At 45.0% G+C, this 21359-nt stretch overlaps 1 protein-coding gene across 1 annotated transcript in view; it reads right to left on the bottom strand.

Annotated features, from left to right (window-relative positions):
- LOC132980923 (interleukin-1 receptor accessory protein-like) overlaps window positions 1–21359 on the bottom strand; it is a 31770-nt gene that overhangs the window by 3842 nt on the left and 6569 nt on the right. Inside the window, exons 2-11 of the mRNA XM_061047303.1 lie at window positions 20769–20854; window positions 15774–15969; window positions 14578–14661; window positions 12544–12769; window positions 11879–12047; window positions 11704–11775; window positions 9563–9692; window positions 8902–9050; window positions 6615–6758; window positions 5446–5589 (exon numbers count right to left, since the gene is read on the bottom strand). Of these exons, the coding sequence (XP_060903286.1) occupies window positions 5446–5589; window positions 6615–6758; window positions 8902–9050; window positions 9563–9692; window positions 11704–11775; window positions 11879–12047; window positions 12544–12769; window positions 14578–14661; window positions 15774–15969; window positions 20769–20854 (1400 nt within the window). The remainder of the gene's footprint in view (window positions 1–5445; window positions 5590–6614; window positions 6759–8901; window positions 9051–9562; window positions 9693–11703; window positions 11776–11878; window positions 12048–12543; window positions 12770–14577; window positions 14662–15773; window positions 15970–20768; window positions 20855–21359) is intronic.

Consider the following 21359-nt stretch of genomic DNA (forward strand, 5'->3'; position numbering starts at 1 on the left):
TGTGTGTTAGGCTGTAGTTCAGGTGTGTGTTAAGCTGTAGTTCAGGTGTGTGTTAGGCTGTAGTTCAGGTGTGTGTTAAGCTGTAGTTCAGGTGTGTGTTAGGCTGTAGTTCAGGTGTGTGTGAGGCTGTAGTTCAGGTGTGTGTTAGGCTGTAGTTCAGGTGTGTGTTAAGGTGTAGTTCATGTGTGTGTTAGGCTGTAGTTTAGGTGTGTGTCAGGCTGTAGTTCAGGTGTGTGTTAAGCTGTAGTTCAGGTGTGTGTTAGGCTGTAGTTCAGGTGTGTGTCAGGCTGTAGTTCAGGTGTGTGTTAAGGTGTAGTTCAGATGTGTGTCAGGCTGTAGTTCAGGTGTGTGTTAAGGTGTAGTTCATGTGTGTGTTAAGGTGTAGTTCAGGTGTGTGTTAAGGTGTAGTTCAGGTGTGTGTTAGGCTGTAGTTCAGGTGTGTGTCAGGCTGTAGTTCAGGTGTGTGTTAAGGTGTAGTTCAGGTGTGTGTTAGGCTGTAGTTCAGGTGTGTGTTAAGCTGTAGTTCAGGTGTGTGTTAGGCTGTAGTTCAGGTGTGTGTTAAGCTGTAGTTCAGGTGTGTGTTAGGCTGTAGTTCAGGTGTGTGTTAGGCTGTAGTTCAGATGTGTGTTAAGGTGTAGTTCAGGTGTGTATTAGGCTGTAGTTCAGGTGTGTGTTAGGCTGTAGTTCAGGTGTGTGTTAAGGTGTAGTTCAGGTGTGTGTCAAGGTGTAGTTCAGGTGTGTGTTAAGGTGTAGTTCAGGTGTGTGTCAAGGTGTAGTTCAGGTGTGTGTCAGGCTGTAGTTCAGGTGTGTGTCAGGCTGTAGTTCAGGTGTGTTAAGCTGTAGTTCAGGTGTGTCTTAAGGTGTAGTTTAGGTGTGTGTTAAGGTGTAGTTCAGGTGTGTGTTAGGCTGTAGTTCAGGTGTGTGTTAAGGTGTAGTTCAGGTGTGTGTCAAGGTGTAGTTCAGGTGTGTGTTAAGGTGTAGTTCAGGTGTGTGTCAAGGTGTAGTTCAGGTGTGTGTCAGGCTGTAGTTCAGGTGTGTGTTAAGGTGTAGTTCAGGTGTGTGTTAGGCTGTTGTTTAGGTGTGTGTTAAGCTGTAGTTCAGGTGTGTGTTAGGCTGTAGTTCAGGTGTGTGTTAAGGTGTAGTTCAGGTGTGTGTTAGGCTTTAGTTCAGGTGTGTGTTAGGCTGTAGTTCAGGTGTGTGTTAAGGTGTAGTTCAGGTGTGTGTTAGGCTGTAGTTCAGGTGTGTGTTAAGCTGTAGTTCAGGTGTGTGTTAGGCTGTAGTTCAGGTGTGTGTTAAGCTGTAGTTCAGGTGTGTGTTAGGCTGTAGTTCAGGTGTGTGTTAAGCTGTAGTTCAGGTGTGTGTTAGGCTGTAGTTCAGGTGTGTGTTAAGCTGTAGTTCAGGTGTGTGTTAGGCTGTAGTTCAGGTGTGTGTGAGGCTGTAGTTCAGGTGTGTGTTAGGCTGTAGTTCAGGTGTGTGTTAAGGTGTAGTTCATGTGTGTGTTAGGCTGTAGTGTAGGTGTGTGTCAGGCTGTAGTTCAGGTGTGTGTTAAGCTGTAGTTCAGGTGTGTGTTAAGGTGTAGTTCAGGTGTGTGTTAGGCTGTAGTTCAGGTGTGTGTTAAGGTGTAGTTCAGGTGTGTCTTAAGGTGTAGTTCAGGTGTGTGTTAAGGTGTAGTTCAGGTGTGTGTCAAGGTGTAGTTCAGGTGTGTGTTAAGGTGTAGTTCAGGTGTGTGTCAAGGTGTAGTTCAGGTGTGTGTCAGGCTGTAGTTCAGGTGTGTGTTAAGGTGTAGTTCAGGTGTGTGTCAGGCTGTAGTTCAGGTGTGTTAAGCTGTAGTTCAGGTGTGTCTTAAGGTGTAGTTTAGGTGTGTGTTAAGGTGTAGTTCAGGTGTGTGTTAGGCTGTAGTTCAGGTGTGTGTTAAGGTGTAGTTCAGGTGTGTGTCAAGGTGTAGTTCAGGTGTGTGTTAAGGTGTAGTTCAGGTGTGTGTCAAGGTGTAGTTCAGGTGTGTGTCAGGCTGTAGTTCAGGTGTGTGTTAAGGTGTAGTTCAGGTGTGTGTTAGGCTGTTGTTTAGGTGTGTGTTAAGCTGTAGTTCAGGTGTGTGTTAGGCTGTAGTTCAGGTGTGTGTTAAGGTGTAGTTCAGGTGTGTGTTAGGCTGTAGTTCAGGTGTGTGTTAGGCTGTAGTTCAGGTGTGTGTTAAGGTGTAGTTCAGGTGTGTGTTAGGCTGTAGTTCAGGTGTGTGTTAAGCTGTAGTTCAGGTGTGTGTTAGGCTGTAGTTCAGGTGTGTGTTAAGCTGTAGTTCAGGTGTGTGTTAGGCTGTAGTTCAGGTGTGTGTTAAGCTGTAGTTCAGGTGTGTGTTAGGCTGTAGTTCAGGTGTGTGTTAAGCTGTAGTTCAGGTGTGTGTTAGGCTGTAGTTCAGGTGTGTGTGAGGCTGTAGTTCAGGTGTGTGTTAGGCTGTAGTTCAGGTGTGTGTTAAGGTGTAGTTCATGTGTGTGTTAGGCTGTAGTTTAGGTGTGTGTCAGGCTGTAGTTCAGGTGTGTGTTAAGCTGTAGTTCAGGTGTGTGTTAGGCTGTAGTTCAGGTGTGTGTCAGGCTGTAGTTCAGGTGTGTGTTAAGGTGTAGTTCAGATGTGTGTCAGGCTGTAGTTCAGGTGTGTGTTAAGGTGTAGTTCATGTGTGTGTTAAGGTGTAGTTCAGGTGTGTGTTAAGGTGTAGTTCAGGTGTGTGTTAGGCTGTAGTTCAGGTGTGTGTCAGGCTGTAGTTCAGGTGTGTGTTAAGGTGTAGTTCAGGTGTGTGTTAGGCTGTAGTTCAGGTGTGTGTTAAGCTGTAGTTCAGGTGTGTGTTAGGCTGTAGTTCAGGTGTGTGTTAAGCTGTAGTTCAGGTGTGTGTTAGGCTGTAGTTCAGGTGTGTGTTAAGGTGTAGTTCAGGTGTGTCTTAAGGTGTAGTTCAGGTGTGTGTTAAGGTGTAGTTCAGGTGTGTGTCAAGGTGTAGTTCAGGTGTGTGTTAAGGTGTAGTTCAGGTGTGTGTCAAGGTGTAGTTCAGGTGTGTGTCAGGCTGTAGTTCAGGTGTGTGTTAAGGTGTAGTTCAGGTGTGTGTTAGGCTGTTGTTTAGGTGTGTGTTAAGCTGTAGTTCAGGTGTGTGTTAGGCTGTAGTTCAGGTGTGTGTTAAGGTGTAGTTCAGGTGTGTGTTAGGCTGTAGTTCAGGTGTGTGTTAGGCTGTAGTTCAGGTGTGTGTTAAGGTGTAGTTCAGGTGTGTGTTAGGCTGTAGTTCAGGTGTGTGTTAAGCTGTAGTTCAGGTGTGTGTTAGGCTGTAGTTCAGGTGTGTGTTAAGCTGTAGTTCAGGTGTGTGTTAGGCTGTAGTTCAGGTGTGTGTTAAGCTGTAGTTCAGGTGTGTGTTAGGCTGTAGTTCAGGTGTGTGTTAAGCTGTAGTTCAGGTGTGTGTTAGGCTGTAGTTCAGGTGTGTGTGAGGCTGTAGTTCAGGTGTGTGTTAGGCTGTAGTTCAGGTGTGTGTTAAGGTGTAGTTCATGTGTGTGTTAGGCTGTAGTTTAGGTGTGTGTCAGGCTGTAGTTCAGGTGTGTGTTAAGCTGTAGTTCAGGTGTGTGTTAGGCTGTAGTTCAGGTGTGTGTCAGGCTGTAGTTCAGGTGTGTGTTAAGGTGTAGTTCAGATGTGTGTCAGGCTGTAGTTCAGGTGTGTGTTAAGGTGTAGTTCATGTGTGTGTTAAGGTGTAGTTCAGGTGTGTGTTAAGGTGTAGTTCAGGTGTGTGTTAGGCTGTAGTTCAGGTGTGTGTCAGGCTGTAGTTCAGGTGTGTGTTAAGGTGTAGTTCAGGTGTGTGTTAGGCTGTAGTTCAGGTGTGTGTTAAGCTGTAGTTCAGGTGTGTGTTAGGCTGTAGTTCAGGTGTGTGTTAAGCTGTAGTTCAGGTGTGTGTTAGGCTGTAGTTCAGGTGTGTGTTAGGCTGTAGTTCAGATGTGTGTTAAGGTGTAGTTCAGGTGTGTATTAGGCTGTAGTTCAGGTGTGTGTTAGGCTGTAGTTCAGGTGTGTGTTAAGGTGTAGTTCAGGTGTGTGTCAAGGTGTAGTTCAGGTGTGTGTTAAGGTGTAGTTCAGGTGTGTGTCAAGGTGTAGTTCAGGTGTGTGTCAGGCTGTAGTTCAGGTGTGTGTCAGGCTGTAGTTCAGGTGTGTTAAGCTGTAGTTCAGGTGTGTCTTAAGGTGTAGTTTAGGTGTGTGTTAAGGTGTAGTTCAGGTGTGTGTTAGGCTGTAGTTCAGGTGTGTGTTAAGGTGTAGTTCAGGTGTGTGTCAAGGTGTAGTTCAGGTGTGTGTTAAGGTGTAGTTCAGGTGTGTGTCAAGGTGTAGTTCAGGTGTGTGTCAGGCTGTAGTTCAGGTGTGTGTTAAGGTGTAGTTCAGGTGTGTGTTAGGCTGTTGTTTAGGTGTGTGTTAAGCTGTAGTTCAGGTGTGTGTTAGGCTGTAGTTCAGGTGTGTGTTAAGGTGTAGTTCAGGTGTGTGTTAGGCTTTAGTTCAGGTGTGTGTTAGGCTGTAGTTCAGGTGTGTGTTAAGGTGTAGTTCAGGTGTGTGTTAGGCTGTAGTTCAGGTGTGTGTTAAGCTGTAGTTCAGGTGTGTGTTAGGCTGTAGTTCAGGTGTGTGTTAAGCTGTAGTTCAGGTGTGTGTTAGGCTGTAGTTCAGGTGTGTGTTAAGCTGTAGTTCAGGTGTGTGTTAGGCTGTAGTTCAGGTGTGTGTTAAGCTGTAGTTCAGGTGTGTGTTAGGCTGTAGTTCAGGTGTGTGTGAGGCTGTAGTTCAGGTGTGTGTTAGGCTGTAGTTCAGGTGTGTGTTAAGGTGTAGTTCATGTGTGTGTTAGGCTGTAGTTTAGGTGTGTGTCAGGCTGTAGTTCAGGTGTGTGTTAAGCTGTAGTTCAGGTGTGTGTTAAGGTGTAGTTCAGGTGTGTGTCAGGCTGTAGTTCAGGTGTGTGTTAAGGTGTAGTTCAGATGTGTGTCAGGCTGTAGTTCAGGTGTGTGTTAAGGTGTAGTTCATGTGTGTGTTAAGGTGTAGTTCAGGTGTGTGTTAAGGTGTAGTTCAGGTGTATGTTAGGTTGTAGTTCAGGTGTGTGTCAGGCTGTAGTTCAGGTGTGTGTTAAGGTGTAGTTCAGGTGTGTGTTAGGCTGTAGTTCAGGTGTGTGTTAAGCTGTAGTTCAGGTGTGTGTTAGGCTGTAGTTCAGGTGTGTGTTAAGCTGTAGTTCAGGTGTGTGTTAGGCTGTAGTTCAGGTGTGTGTTAGGCTGTAGTTCAGGTGTGTGTTAGGCTGTAGTTCAGATGTGTGTTAAGGTGTAGTTCAGGTGTGTGTTAGGCTGTAGTTCAGGTGTGTGTTAAGGTGTAGTTCAGGTGTGTGTTAGGCTGTAGTTCAGATGTGTGTTAAGGTGTAGTTCAGGTGTGTGTTAGGCTGTAGTTCAGGTGTGTGTTAAGGTGTGTACTCACTCCCTCCCGGCAGACTGTCTCTGTCAAAGATACACACGGTGTATCCGAGGTCATTCTCCAGAACGTTCCTCAGAGTGGACAGAACAAACTGCTCCTCCTCGCTGTTCCTCGCATACGAGATGTAGATGTCGTACTCCTTATCATCTGTACACACACACACACACACACACACACACACACACACACACACACACACACACACAGTTAATATCGACTTTATGTTTCCACGTCGTCATCTAAATGGAAAAGCAGGTCAAAACTTTTCAACATAAACTCCCCCAATCTGATCTGATCTGCAGGACAGGAAGGCGCTCAGTCGACGTGTGACCCGCAGCTTCATCCTGTTTGTGTTTTTGTGCTGAATTTGATGTAGCAACTGTTTGTGGTTAAAATAAATCATCTTCCTCTCTGTAACGATGTTACACACTTAGAATAACAACCGTAGCCTCTCAGGGACAAAAACAACAACTTTGAGTGTGTTGGTGAACAAATCTCTGGGAGTGATTTCAAAACTTTTTTTGGTCTTATTTTTCGTTTGACCTCGACGTTTAACATTTGACCCAGGTATTAAAACTACAAAATTGCCCTTTTTAAAAATAAGGGTGATAAGTAAATTTTTATGATCATTTTTAAGTTTCACTGGCGTGCAGAGTGCGGTGCGGCGCTGTGGTCGTGTCTTTAAGAGTTAAAGCTTTGAAATAAAAACCTCTGGTGAAAATGCTTCAGCTGGCAAAGACTCTCCTCACATCCACACGTTCACACTGAACGTTTAGAGGGCTGATTGAATAAATCTGGCAGCTTGTCTGAAGAAGTTACACTTTCCTCTGTTCCACAGTTACAACGTTTAATAATCTAAATGCTCCGCCCGCAGCCAGACAAAAAAACATCATCGTTAAAGAGCAGGAATTTAGTATCAGGTTATAAAAAAGTGAAGATGTGAAGGTGAGACGGCAGATTTTTTGTTACCTGGCAACAACAGAGCAGCAGTTTTACAGCGGAGAGTTTGTGATTATAGAAAAAGGTGCAACATTATGTAAACCTGTTTACAGCTGCGTTAGAGGCCGAGTCAGGCAGCACAACAGCAAACAGTAAAAACTCTCATTTAGATCCAATCTGAAGGTCCAATCAGAGAAACAGAAGACAGACCTGAGGGGTCACCTGACGCTCACCTGTGTGCCGCTCATCAGTGCCGAACCACGAGCGATAGAGCAGCAGCAGCTCGAGCCAGAAGACCTGATAGACCACGAAGAGGAGCAGCATGAGGACCAGGGTGACACCGAGACCGCAGCCCAGCTCCACCGACGGCAACGACACTGCACAACACACACACACACACACACACACACACACACACACACACACACACACACACACACACACACACACACACACACACACACACACACACACACACAAAGCATTAAACTCAACCTGCTCTGTGCTTTAGTCTGGGTCCGATCACTAAATTAAAGGAGCAGTCTGTAACTCTGACCCCTAGTGTTTAAAATGGGTACTGCAGTCTAAATTCTAAACATCATAGAGAGCTGTCCCCCCTCCTCTCTAGAGTCCATGCTCACTCAGGTCACCATGTGGTGGACTCTGAAGCTTCAGTGTTTATCCAGCTCTGCATGGGTCTGTAAACCTTTCTGTGTTCTAACCTCTCTCCATTTTTCAAAAGCATCTCCAATATTGATCCTAGTTTGAGCACGTTTCTGCTCGTGGAGCTTATTAGAAACATGCAGAGGCTTTTTAGGTCGGGTACAATCACTTCTATCTGAACCAATTCTCTTGACCGCTTCCATCGCTGCAACACCTGTTGGTTTGACCTGATAACTGCTCTCATATCTGACAAACCGAGGGGCGTCCAAAACGGCCGTGTGGGGGTCGCCTTAAAAGCGCCTACCTTCTCTGGTCCAAACAAATCCAGAGCATTCAGGAGCAGAATCTAAAGTTAGAAGGAGGACATACTGGCTGCTGCATTGTTGTCAGAGAAGCCAGCACTTCAACATGTTTCCTTAATGATCAGATAGTAAGATACCTTTATCATCTCACTCTCTACACATCTCACTGGTTGATCCTTTAACTTCAAACTGTAAGGACCATCATTCAGTGTGTTTGTGTCAAACACATGATGCAGTTTCAGTTGTTGTGTTTTTGCCGCATCTTACATTTTACTTTCAATTAACTACATTTCCCTCTGTTATTTAATCAGTTTTCATTAAAGATACAAACCTCGGGTGTGATCATAGAAATCTCTCACTCTAAGATTCTGTGTTAAAAAAATAGCTGCTTGTATGACTGCATTATGTCATGGTAAATATCTGGAGAGAATGGAATAATTCTCCTTGCATTATGTATAACCAAATCTTGTGTTATATGTGCATGTTTGAAGATGACGTGTTTCGGTGCAAATGGAGGACATGAGATGAAAACACTTTGATGAATGAATCCTTTATTCAGAACATAAACTAAACACTGAAAGAAAACAGAATTAAGAGCATGAGAAAGTGCAGGATGCATTTTAGTCAGTTCATCTAATAAGTATAAAAACATATAAGAGCAAAATATCGCTTAAAATGAGAGACAATGACAAAAATAACAAAGGTTAAAAGAACTGTGAAACTCATGGAAAATATTTTCAACTGATGATAGTTGAAATGTAATCTGTGAAAACACTTAACCTGAAATATTAGATTATTTTTGATCAGGACATTAAACTGTGGAGCTTTAAAAAGCTCTTACATTAAACTGTAAATCTCCCTCTGTGCAGATGATATCAAACTCTATTTCTCTAACAGACATTTCTATTCCTCTGTGGATGAACCTCAATGATCTAAGTAATCATTTGATGTGACTTTTAGTGCCACCTTAAGGTCAACTGAGTTATTTCAAATACTTTTGTAATCATTAGATACCAAACTCTTTAAAGGTCACATATCATGTAAAATCCACTTCACCAGTAGCCCCTCCCCCAGGTGGGTGATCCTCCCACAGCTAGGTGTTTGTTCTGCCCTCTGAGTCTGCCTTCTCACCGTAAACAATAGGACATGGAGTGGGAAAAGCTCAAGCCCCTCCCTTCCAGAGAGGGGCATGGTCAGACACCGCTCATTTACATATTTAAAGGAACAGACACAGAAACAGCCTGTTCTGAGCAGGGCTGAAATAGAGGGGTTTATAGACATGATCAAATACAGGATCAGAGTGGATTTAGAACAAGAAACTTCACACACATGTTTTGAGGAGCTCTGACACTTATTTAAACTGAAGAAGAGGAGGAGGATATGTGACCTTTAAAGGCTCAGCTGTTTATCCAGCTCTGCATGGGTCTGTAAACCTTTCTGTGTTCTAACCTCTCTCAATTTTTCAACCTTCCCCCTATAAAATTCAGGAGTTTTTCCAGGAGTTTTGTGAGTGTGAAAGATCTACATGAGAGTCTCTGTGAGGTTGTTTTCTCACCCTCCTCCTCCAGCTGAGCTCTGCGGGTCTTGAAGCCTTTCTCGTTCCTCACCGAGCAGTTAAACTCTCTGTTAACATCTTCAGACTGGAAGTCTTTGATCACCAGAACGCTCTCCTCCGTCCGGTCCCCGTAGTCGTAATCCACCTGACTGTGAACAAACACAAAATAAAAAACACACAGACTCAGCAGTAGAAGACTGACAAATTCATCCAGTCAGAGGACAGAGTCTCTGCAGACACAGTCACCACCACACATGTATGGAGGCCCAGAAGGGATGATGGAGCAGCTTCACTTTAGGAGAAGTCTGGATTTTATTTTGAAGGAGAAACATGCTGACTCTAGCTTTTAAAGGAGCAATATGTAACGCTGACCCCTAGTGTTTAAAATGGGTACTGCAGTCTAAATTCTAAACATTGTAGAGAGCTGTCTCCTTGACCTGATAACTGCTCTCATATCTGGCAAACTGAGGGGCGTCCAAAACGGCCGTGTGTGGGGGGGGGGAATCAAAATCCCTGCAAATCCAGAGCATTCAGGAGCAGAATCTAAAGTTAGAAGGAGGACATACTGACTGCTGCATTGTTGTGTTTCCTTAATGTCTGATCAGAGAGTAAAGGACATTTGCGTGAGACTTTAAAGAGACGGTAGAGTTTTTTTTCACACCGGTTGATTTTGGAGAATCTCTGATGGTCGGGGAGTTTATCCAGCGTTTTCCCATCGACCGTCCACCAGATGTCCCATCCAGACTCCAGGTACGGGAACAGACCTCTGCACACCAGATGCACCTCCGTGTCTGACAGGAAGATCGATATTTACATCACGTTTAAATATCAGACATCTTTCACTTCATGTTCAAACAATCAGCAAGTAACACTTTACATTTATAACATTAGCAGGATTCAGTGTAATCTCATTTCATGAGACACACTCACAAACTCACACAAACACACGCACACTTATATTTTCTTTGGTTTTTTTTGTCTTTGGAGTCGTTTGATGGACTTCCTGTCCGCCAGTAAATGTTGTTTACAAACGTTTCTATTGACTCCACGTTTAATGCTTCTGTACTTTTCAATACTCTGGAAGATTTAAATAACAGAGATCGTATCGTGTATTATTATAGTATCATATTTTTCTCCCCACATGGCGACGCAGTGAATCAGCTCAGCGGTTTAAAAATCACAGATCCTCTGCGGCCTACATGAAGTGAACTCAGTGCCTCTGTGATGACGGATCAGGAGCTCTCTAAACGCTCAGCGGGGACATCAGGTCAATGAACAGATCAATGACAAACAGAGCCGTGTGCTCCTCATGGGAAACACTATGAACTGTTTGAGTGGAGTAAATGCCACGAGGTTAGCTGGAGTGGAAAACGACGGACAGTTTGTTTTTAAACAGGGAGACACAGGCGGAGGTCAAAAGGAGGAATTTAAAGGTTTGAAAGCACAAATAATTAAAAATAACAAATAAAGGAAAGCATTCAGCTCTGTGATGCTGCAGCTTTAAAATAAATGTTAAAGGGATGATAATTAAAAAAGAAAGAAGAAAGTTGAAGTGTTTTGATCTCAGCAGAACTTTTCTTCTTTTGTCCTTGTTTTTAAATCTGCGTTTGACCCGTGTAGTTGATGTTTTAACCTTCAGGAAGAGTCTGAGACGTGACAATAAACAGAATGATCTCTACTTTTGTATTTGACACATTTTCCACCCGTCCCTGTTTTTTCCCCCCCCCCTCACAGCATCATCTTAGCCGTGTGACAGTGAATAAACATGACCACGTCTTTTCTAAATCGGCGATTGTTTCTGATCAATAACACATTACCGCAGTGAAACGGTTCTGCTGTACCACTCCATCACCATGACGACCGTATCCTTCATCAACATCCTCTGAGTGTCATCTGCACTGATCAATGTGTCTGCAGCCTCATCGCAGTGCCAGCAAAGAATCCGGATATTTGTTCTGATGGTGCTCTATTCTCCCTTACGTTGAAAAATTAAAGGTGACATATTTAAAATCCTCCTCCCCATGTTCCTCTAACTCTAACATGTGTCTCTAGTCCGTCTACAAACCCCCCAATCATGAAAAAAGTCCATCCTCTCCATCTTCTGCCTGCTCCACTTTTCAGAAAATGTGTGCTCAAACAGGCCGTTTGGAGATTTTCCCTTCATGACATCACAAAGGGCAGTAGCCCCTCCCCCAGGTGGGTGACACTCCCACAGCTAGGTGTTTGTTCTGCCCTCTGAGTCTGCCTTCTCACCGTAAACAATAGGACATGGAGCGAGAAAGCTGGAGCACACCCAAAGCCCTTCCAGAGAGGGGGCGTGGTCAAAAACAGCTCATTTACATATTTAAAGGTACAGACACAGAAACAGCCTGTTCTGAGCAGGGCTGAAATAGAGGGGTTTATAGACATGATCAAATACAGGATCAGAGTGGATTTAGAACAAGAAACTTCACACACATGTTGAAGAGGAGCTCTGAGACTTATTTACACTGAAGAAGAAGAGGAGGAGAATATGTGACCTTTAAACTTTTTAAAGATGTCCTTCATTTTACTTAAACTCCAGTAATCAAAACGACCTCCTCGTCAAAAGATGTCGCTGTCAGACTAGGAGGTATCTTATGGTGTTGTATTGTATCGTTAGGTATAATGAGGCATCATTAGGAATTGTTTGGTATCGTACGGTATTGTGAGGTTTGGTTTAGTATCATATGTATCTGTATATGTATCGTACGGGATGGTATCGGGAGGTCCTTGCCCGTGTTATTCTCAGATAGATGCAGCTGTGCTCTCCTGTCCACCCACCTTGTTTGACGCTGAAGACCTGGTCTTTGGGCGGGTGCAGGATGGTGGGCAACTTGGACCCATTGGACGGATCTGAGAGAATAAAAGCCGAGCACAGAGTTGGTATTAAAGGTTTCTGTGAGCAGCAGCAGTAACGGATGTTTCAGGTGTTAGGTGTTAGAGTTGGTTGTCTCACAGACTGCGGTGACGTTGATACTCCGGCTGAAGCTCAGGGTCTTGCCCCTCCTCTGGTACTGGACCGTGCAGTAGTATAAACCTCGGTACGGAATCAGCATGAGGTGAAACTGCAGGCCGGTTCTTTTCTGCTGACGGTGTGTGTTCCAGAAGGGATACACGTCACAGCGCTGACACACGGACGACAGGAAGAGACGGGCAGGTTAATAATCTTACAAGCTAACAGAGGAATCACTGAAGGACAGAAAAACACAAAGAGGCATGAATCAACACATTCAAAAACCTTCAATTAGAGGTACGAGCAGGAGAGTCGTCCTGTGTGTGTGTGTGTGTGTGTGTGTGTGTGTGTGTGTGTGTGTGTGTGTGTGTGTGTGTGTGTGCAGCGGTATGACCAACATATCAGACATGGCCGAAGATCTTCTGACCTGTCCCAAGCAGCTGATCGCGCTGAGATTCTAACCGACTTCAAAATCAGTTGTACGACTCAGCCTGAACTCGTCCCGTGTATGCCGGGCTTTATTTATATTTTTGTTGTCCTGTCTCTTTGTCTGATTGAACATATAAATATGTCTTTTGTCGACTTTTTGACCCATTTGGATTCAGATCATGACGGTCTGACTCTGCACAGCGTCATCAGTGTGTCTGAGTGTTGGGTGATCGTATTACCGAACTCTCCGGCGTCTCGTGGTACCAGCTGACGGTCGGCTCACCGTCGGTCATCTTGGCGACCTCCTGCAGGTCGGGACACTGCAGCATCTTCCCCTCCTGCAGCGGGATGACCGCCTGACTCGTCGCCCCCGCCAGTGGAAGCTGGCAGGCGTTGCCACGGACGACCTCTTCACGCTGCAGGACGGTGAGACGCATGGCGATCTTACTGCAGGACGGCTTGTTGCTGCAGAGGAGACAGACGGTTTAGGATTCTGCAGTTTAAGAGCAGGGTCGTGTGTGTGTGTGGGGGGGTCTGAGTGTTAGACTTCTTTAAGTGGAAACATTAAAAACCATGATTAAAGATCTGGGTAAACACACAGCAGAGTGTGTCCCAAAGACAGGAAACAGGAAGTGGTGTGTGTGTGTGTGTGTGTGTGTGTGTGTGTGTGTGTGTGTGTGTGTGGTCTCAGTCCGCAGCATTAGTAAGAAAAACTCCACTCTGTGATCTTCATCAGGCTGCAGCCCAGATTACATCTCCTGTGACTTTTAGCTCAAACTGTGAAGCACATCCTGTGTGTGTGTGTATGTGTGTGTGTGTGTGTGTGTGTGTGTGTGTGTGTTAGTCTGTGGTATTAAGAGCGTCCTGTTCAGACTCGTTTCTTTGAGTCATATCATTGGTCGCAGAGCTTCCAGTTTGAAAGAGATGAAAGTTCAATGAGTTACAGTACTGTGTGTGTGTGTGTGTGTGTGTGTGTGTGTGTGTGTGTGTGTAAAAAATATTAAGGCCACGTTTAAATGGTAAATGGACTTGAGCTTGAGCGTATATTTCTTTTCTCGTCTTCTTTCACATTGAGGTCACACCTACACATTCAGATCCGGGAAATCGACTTCCTGTTTGAGGAACATGTGACAAGAAACTCCAGAACAGACTGAAGAAACCAGGTTAGTGAAACTTTGGTCCCCAGTGGAATAACCCAACCACTAACCTTAACTCCTGACCAGTTCACAGTCTGTGTATTACACCTCTGATTGTACCTCTCCTCTGTGGATCAAGAAATCTGATCATTTGTTGGGATGTTTCCAGAGGTTGTCGTAGAGGTCGTTGTAGAGGTCATCGTAGAGGTCATTGTAGGGATACTTTGAAGACAGCAGAAGTCACCAGTTGAACCCGGTTTACACTGAATAACCTGAAAAGATCACAGACTCCGCCTCCTCCTGAACTAACAGTAGTCAGAGAGACCGGGGGGGGATCTGCCTGAACTTGTCCATCATTATCAAGATCACAGCAGAGCCGTGAGACAGTCAGTGGGAGTGGGTGGAGAGTGTAGGTGGAGGACTGTCTGTGTGTCTTATTACGAACAGCAGCTGAAGCTTTCCATCTCATATTTTGAGAGTAAATGAAATTGATTGTGTGTGGCGGTCTGAGAGAGACCAGGACCCTGCAGAGATTAAAGTGATCTCTGATCCTGTTGGCGGGTGTCACATGCTGGTCTGGACCGCCTCCAGCTGACGGGTCAGATCTGAGCTCCTGACTCTCCATTTGTGTAATCCTGTGATCTGATCTTTGAGGCGCTCGGGGAGCCACTTTGTCTGATTAAGTGTTGGAGGACGGAGGATCGAAACGCAGCGAGCAGCAGATACAGAGAGTGATGAAGAGGAGGAGGAGGAGGAGGAGGAGGAGGAGCGATGTGAGGATTCACTTCTCCCTTTATTTAACTGATGTACATATGTTTGATTTTTAACTTCTTGATTTTTTTTATAATTATATTCCTGTTTCCTGTTTTCTTGAGCTGCTGTAATGAAAGTAAACTCAATCAAGTTTATCTTTATCTTTAAACTCACACTCTCTCTTTACTGGACCTCGGTGACTCCCGGCCCTCGTCCTGATCCACGGGAAGGGACGCATTTTAGAACGTTTTTTATGGTTTCATGAGAAAATTAATATTTTCCTGAGTCTGCCTGCAGAGTGTGTGTGAGTATAAATGACTCTGAGCTATCACAACATGAAGCACATGAAGTGTGTGTGTGTGTGTGTGTGTGTGTGTGTCTTACCGCAGCATACAGATGTAGAGTCCGGCGTCGTCCGCGGCGGCCGGCTGCAGCCACAGGCGGTCTCGGTCTTTGCTGAGTCTGTGGCTGAAGAGAGAAACACGTAAATCAGAAACGATTGAATCAGAACGTTGTTAGAACAAACTGTGATGCGTTCAGGGACGCTAATCGAGCTGCTCGCCTCCAACACACCATACATCGTGTGTGAAGGAAGATCGTTACGCCCAGTTCATCGTCAAGTCGCTCGCCCATCCCCCAACTCCACTCTGATAAACTGAACGAGTGTTCAACTCTTAAACTGAGCTGTTAACCAATCAGGTCACTGCAGCAGATCAACCAGGGACTGAAACCATGAACATGATGTTAATGGAGGTCGGTAGTTTGAGGACTTCACCTCAGACAGAAACATCAGCTCTGCTCTGCAGGAGTTTTATAAAGCTGACCATGTTTCAGAGGATCCAGATTTACTTTAGATTCACAGAAATCATCAAAAAGTTCCCAAACAAGTTGAAAACAAAAAAAACATCTTTGTGGAGCGAAAGTGGTGGAGAAGCAGAGTCGTGTTTTCTGGCACAACGAGAGAGTGAAAGACTGGAAGAGGTCGAAAAGCTCCATCAACACTTTGTGGTAAGAAGATCGTTGCCTTCTCATGAACCCGATGAAGGCGATGAAGTGACCAGAGGTACTGACAGGAAGTGACCAGAGGTGCTGACAGGAAGTGACCAGAGGTACTGACAGGAAGTGACCAGAGGTGCTGACAGGAAGTGACCAGAGGTACTGAAGGTACTGACAGGAAGTGACCAGAGGTGCTGACAGGAAGTGACCAGATGCAGAGCACAACATGGACAGCTGTTCTTAAATCTAAATCTTGGAAGGCTGTTTTAATGGCTTGTAAGATTATTGTTTGATCAACGAGAAATTCAGATTAATTACTTGAAAGTCAAACTTTTCTAGTTGATTTCTTATGACCTGAAAATATGTATTTTCTTGCAGCTGAGTTTAACCTTTAACAGCCCTGACAGTAACCAAGCGACCACCTCCACTGTTCAAAGTGACACTGACGCAGAAGTGTCAAAAACTGAAGTTTAGCCCTCTAGTGGCCGTTGGGAAAAATACAGGTTCAAAACGTGTTGCATTAGCTTCCACTTCTTCTAAACAGTCCGTGGTTAAGAATCAACCAATGAGAACTTTGGTCATACCTGTATGTGATTGGGTGTTCCAGGTCGTGACCCTCGGGGACGCGGTACCAGAAGAGGTTGTGTCCGGTGCTCTGCGTGGAGGAGTAGTTGTAGACGGAGGGATGAGAGAAAAGAGGACAGGAGAGCCAACCTGCATCCCCGTCCACGATGGAGACCGCCCCCTGGCTGGACTCCCCCCAGTCATAACACATGGGCTCTGAGGGAAGGGAGAATGTAAAGGTTAGTAATTCAGCAGCGTAACCATCCGCCATGAACTTCTGTGAGTCATCTGCAAAGAAATAAACTGAGATAGTATGTAACTCTGACCCCCTAGTGTTTAAAATGTGTATTGCAGTCTAAATTCTAAACATCATAGAGAGCTGTCTCCCCCCCCCCTCTCTAGAGTCCATGCTCACACAGGTCACCATGTGGTGGACTCTGAAGCTTCAGTGTTTATCCAGCTCTGCATGGGTCTGTAAACCTTTCTGTGTTCTAACCTCTCTCCATTTTTCAAAAGCATCTCCAATATTGATCCTAGTTTGAGCACGTTTCTGCTCGTGGAGCTTATTAGAAACATGCAGAGGCTTTTTAGGTCGGGTACAATCACTTCTATCTGAACCACTTCTCTTGACCGCTTCCATCACTGCAACACCTGTTGACCTGATAACTGCTCTCATATCTGGCAAACCGAGGGGCGTCCAAAACGGCCGTGTGGGGGCGTGTCTTAAAAGCGCCTACCTTCTCTGGTCCAAACAAATCCAGAGCATTCAGGAGCAGAATCTAAAGTTAGAAGGAGGACATACTGACTGCTGCATTGTTGTCAGAGAAGCCAGCACTTCAACATGTTTCCTTAATGATCAGATAGTAAGATACCTTTATCATCTCACTCTCTACACAGCTCACTGACTGATCCTTTAATAATATTAATGATAGAGTGAGCTGACAGGGGATCTCTCTCTCTCTCTCTCTCTCTCTCTCTCTCTCTCTCTCTCTCTCTCTCGGGTCCAGGCTGTTGATGCGTCTCTGATTGAGAGTTTTTATGTGAGAATCAAACAGAGCTTAGTGGATGTCATCGTTAACTGGCCTTGTTAAAGGGACGTTATTACACTTCCATTTCATTAAAGGATTGGAGCGTAGAGGGCGGCCGCTCCATTAAAAACCCTGAAACTCATCTGAGCTGCACGGAGAACGCTTTCCACAGAAAAATGACATCAGACAGTGAGAGGAGGCCGGCTTTATCTGAGAGGAAACTGGACCTACTGCTTTCACTTTTCACATTCAAGACATTTATTCAAGGCACTTACAAAATGAAAGAGTTTGAATGAAGACATAACCAAACAGTGCAGTGAAAGTTAGACGTAGAAACAGACTGGAGCTTCTTTGGTCTGTTCTTTGACCTCCAAGCTGAAAATATCCCAGATGCCAAGGCCAGTGACGTTATTGGGGTGGAGTTGGACTCTCTGATGGCGGTGTCAGAGAGGAGGACGCTAACTAAGTTGCGTTGCATCTTGGACAATGTTAACCACCCACTCCACGATGTGCTGGTCAGACACAGGAGCACATTCAGTGCCAGACTGATTTAATATTTCTGTTGTTCTGTGGTGGTCAGGTGACAGCAGGTGATGTAAGCAGGCCTCTTTTTGAAGAGATGGTAAATTAAAAAGACTGTGCAGCAGCTCAGCAGAGTGTTCGATGGAAAGCTTTGATTTCTCTGTTGCTAATGGCGACAAATGAAGCCTCCAGTGTGGGACACATCTGAGCTCGCACCGCTTCAGACTGGTTTTTTTGTCTTTCCACAGTAACATCTGACAAGGCGCCTTCTGCGGTGTTTATGAAGACCCTTAAATAATTCTAATGAATGAACAAATTCAAACGAAAACTTCAAATAATAGACAAAGACCGACTTAGCCATCCAATTGGTCGAGGGAATTAGCCCCGAAGAATCCTGCCAATTGATTACAAGGACTGACGCTTTGACTCAAGGACTCAGTCTTTAACAAATCAATCAGTCATAAAGAGACCCACACCCTCCTCCTGGTCCTCATTTATAATGTACCAGTTGATTAGATGGAGGATAAAGATGATGACTGTTCACTACGTGGTAATAACAGTGATGACTAATGATAGTCAGACTTCTTCATACACTGAGGTCAGACCACAGGACGTGCTGACTGTGAGGATTACTGAATGATCTCTGGAGGACCAAAAAGAGGAAACAGAATCAGGTGACTCATCAATGAAATCACGCCTTGAAGACAAGGCCGCTCCGCCAACATCTTCCCAGAAGAACTCCAAACACGGACGTGCCAAAGAACTTTAGAAATTTAAAAACAAAAACAACAGATTGGAAAAAAATCATCCTTTAAAGGGACCATGAAGTTAATGATGCATACCCTTTTGAAACCCTCAAAATGTCAGCATCCCCCTGAAAGCCCACTGACGCTACCAAGAGGACCTCAAGAATACAACTCAAAAAACACCTCAATCCTCAAAGTTGACATTTAAATTATCTTTGAAATGGCTTACGCTGTAGGATTGTATAAAAGTCGTGCCGGAATTTCAGATCACACTGTACGACTGAATCGTACGAGACGCACGACCAAAGCTCAAGATTTATTTGCTCAATCACAACCTGAGCGCTCACACTGTACGAGTGAAATCAGGACGGAGCATTCACAACTGTCAAGAGAAAACTCCAGACGGAGGTTGATGTCAGATATATGTGTATTTTAGTTATCTCATCTGCATGGCTCAAATACACAAACACTGTCCCTCTTCACACTCAGCATCCCAGATAAACACGAGCTAACAAGCAGCTGCATCATAACACAAACACTCAGTCAGCTGGAGGTCTGCAGATATTTCCTGCCAACGTTTCTTTCATGATTGGAAGGGGGGACTACAGATTAAACAGGCACGCCTGCTGTTGCCATGGTGATTTTGGAGGCTGTCTATCAGTTTATTTGTGCAAGCACAATCAGAAATAAAAACTGCACACAAATATCAAATATGAAATAAAAAAAATCATCCGACCGGTCGAGAGCAGCTGATTGGTCCGTGATCGTAAGGCATGCCTCAGTTAATGATGTGGATCGGGCCAAAGACTTTGATACAATAACAGCACAAATTTCAATATCTGTTGTGACACCACAGCATCAACAATAAAAGGCCTGGACATGAAGTACTCGACCAATTCTTTTTTAATTACCAAAGATTGCAAACACACTTCTGCACACTGTCTACATTTTACAAAACGTTGGTAACATTTGGTCGCTAATCGAGTCTATGTTTGGGTACTGGAACGTAGACGGTGCTCTTTCTCTCACATTTCAGACATCGACTGATCATAGAGGATGTTTAAGTACGTAAACAATAAGAGTTTGAAGCAGCTGTAATTTGTGTAAAATTATCAAAAACAGAAACTCTGAACTAACGTGAATCTGCAGAGGAACCGGAGGCCTTTTTACGGTCCAGAGCCTCAGTTTGAGACCCGTAAGTGCAGGACAGTTTCATCCCTGCTGGCTCCTTTGGGATCTGAACCCTGAACGCTGGATTAATGGAGGCTCTGTACACCTTCTGTATAGTGCGTGTGTGTGTGTGTGTGTGTGTGTGTGTGTGTGTGTGTGTGTGTCTGTGTGTGTGTGTGTGTGTGTGTTGGTAATTGACCTGTCAGGTTTCACCAGATGGAGTATTAGTCTTTCTATTAAAACCCTCTCCAACATCCATCCACCTCCTCTTGCTCCCTCACTCTCCATCCATCCATCCTACAGTAATACCTTCACCCCCTCCCCCTCTCCCCCCAACCCCCCCACGAGCACTAACATCCCCCCCTCCACCTCCTCACACTCCTGTTATCCATCCATCCACAACGTCCTGCTGTGGGTCCAACAATCTCCTGCAGGTTTCGGTTTAAATCTGTTGGGCTGTTCGATATAAAACACGCTTCCTAATAGTTGGTTTTAATATAAGTCCCGCCCCAACAGGGCAAAAGGCCAATCACAGGTTGGGATTTTTGGGGTGGCCAATCAGATATCTAGGGGGCCCCATGCCCCCCCCTCTGGACACAGCCCTGGCTTCAGGTATTTTGTAAGTATGTCAGACCTTGATCATGTGCTTCCCGTCTGTATTTTTACATAACAGAGACAAACGTCTTCCATCTCCGGGAAAAAGTCAAAATACATGTTAACATCACACTGAAGTGCAGGAAGTCAGACACATTTCAACACTGACATATCGTTCTGTTACCGCCCAGTAAAAATCAAAAAGGCTCAATTGGGAGGAAACGAAAGATAAGGTGCATCGAGGCACCTTCCTCACTAATGTGTCCTAGTGGCCATTCACAGTACTGCAACAGAAAATCAATGAAGTCTATTATTACTCGCTGGTTTGTACTTTTTTAAATCCTGAAGGTTTTAGATGTATGTAACTTCCCGGAGCCTGAAGATATGTGAGCACAAGTGAATCTACGGGTCATTAAACATATTCATGAATATATTTCTGCAGCTTGTTGGTAAAATAAACCCAAAAACTCCCCGAAGGATTCTTTCAATATGAGATAATGTTATTCACCCACATCCCATCAACTGCATCCATCCTCCTCCAAACCGACCTCCCATCGTCCACCACCCCCTCCCCCTCCTCTGCGCCCCCCCACACTCCCCACACACTCAGACAGTGTTACAAATGAGCCTCCTCTCTCCGGAACCATCCGTTCCTCGTCCCACGGGGCGAGGGCTTCGGCTTTTAATTAACCCCGCTTTCTGCAGAGTCGCACCAAATGAACAAGAAGAGTTTTTTTTTCTTCCATCTCACAGTTTCACAATGTTGGAGATAGAACACATTATTAGGATCATCTGTTATATTCTTTTTAATTCCCTTCACCTGAAGAAGAAATCCACCACGCATGCAGGAACCAGGAAATGTGCAGAACATGTGACCTTTGAGCGTTCAAGGTCAAAAACAAGAATTTCACCACTCAGACGTAAAAGTTGATTTCTGCTCTGATCACAAACCTACCTGTTGGCTCGCTCGATTGACTGACAGCTGGTGTGACCCCGAGCACCACGATGAAGAGGAAGGTGAGGGTGGAGATGAAGGTCGCCCTGCAGAGAGACGGAGACGGTGTAAACATGAGGGATCAATAATGTGACGTTTTGATTTAAAGGTTCTGCTGTTGGAGTCATACGACAAAAAACTGTAAATGGACTTGAGCTTGTTTATTTCTTTTCTAGTCTTCTGACTGGTGCCTTGCCCAAGGACACATCGGCCTTGTTGCTGCAGGAGCTGGGGATCCAACCCTCGACCTTCTGGGGGTCTGAGAGACGGCTGACTACCGCTGACCCACAGCTCCCCCAATTGCTGTTACACACAGCAGACTCTACCATCAGTCTCTCTCTCTCTGTCTCTCTGTCTCTCTGTCTCTCTCTGTCTCTCTCTTCTCTCTCTCTCTCCCTCTCTCTTCTCTCTCTCTGTCTCTCTCTTCTCTCTCTCTCTCCCTCTCTCTTCTCTCTCTCTGTCTCTCTCTTCTCTCTCTCTCTCCCTCTCTCTTCTCTCTCTCTGTCTCTCTCTTCTCTCTCTCTGTCTCTCTCTCTTCTCTCTGTCTCTCTC

Source organism: Labrus mixtus, chromosome 9 (genome assembly GCF_963584025.1).
Source record: "Labrus mixtus chromosome 9, fLabMix1.1, whole genome shotgun sequence".
Taxonomy (NCBI): domain Eukaryota; kingdom Metazoa; phylum Chordata; class Actinopteri; order Labriformes; family Labridae; genus Labrus; species Labrus mixtus.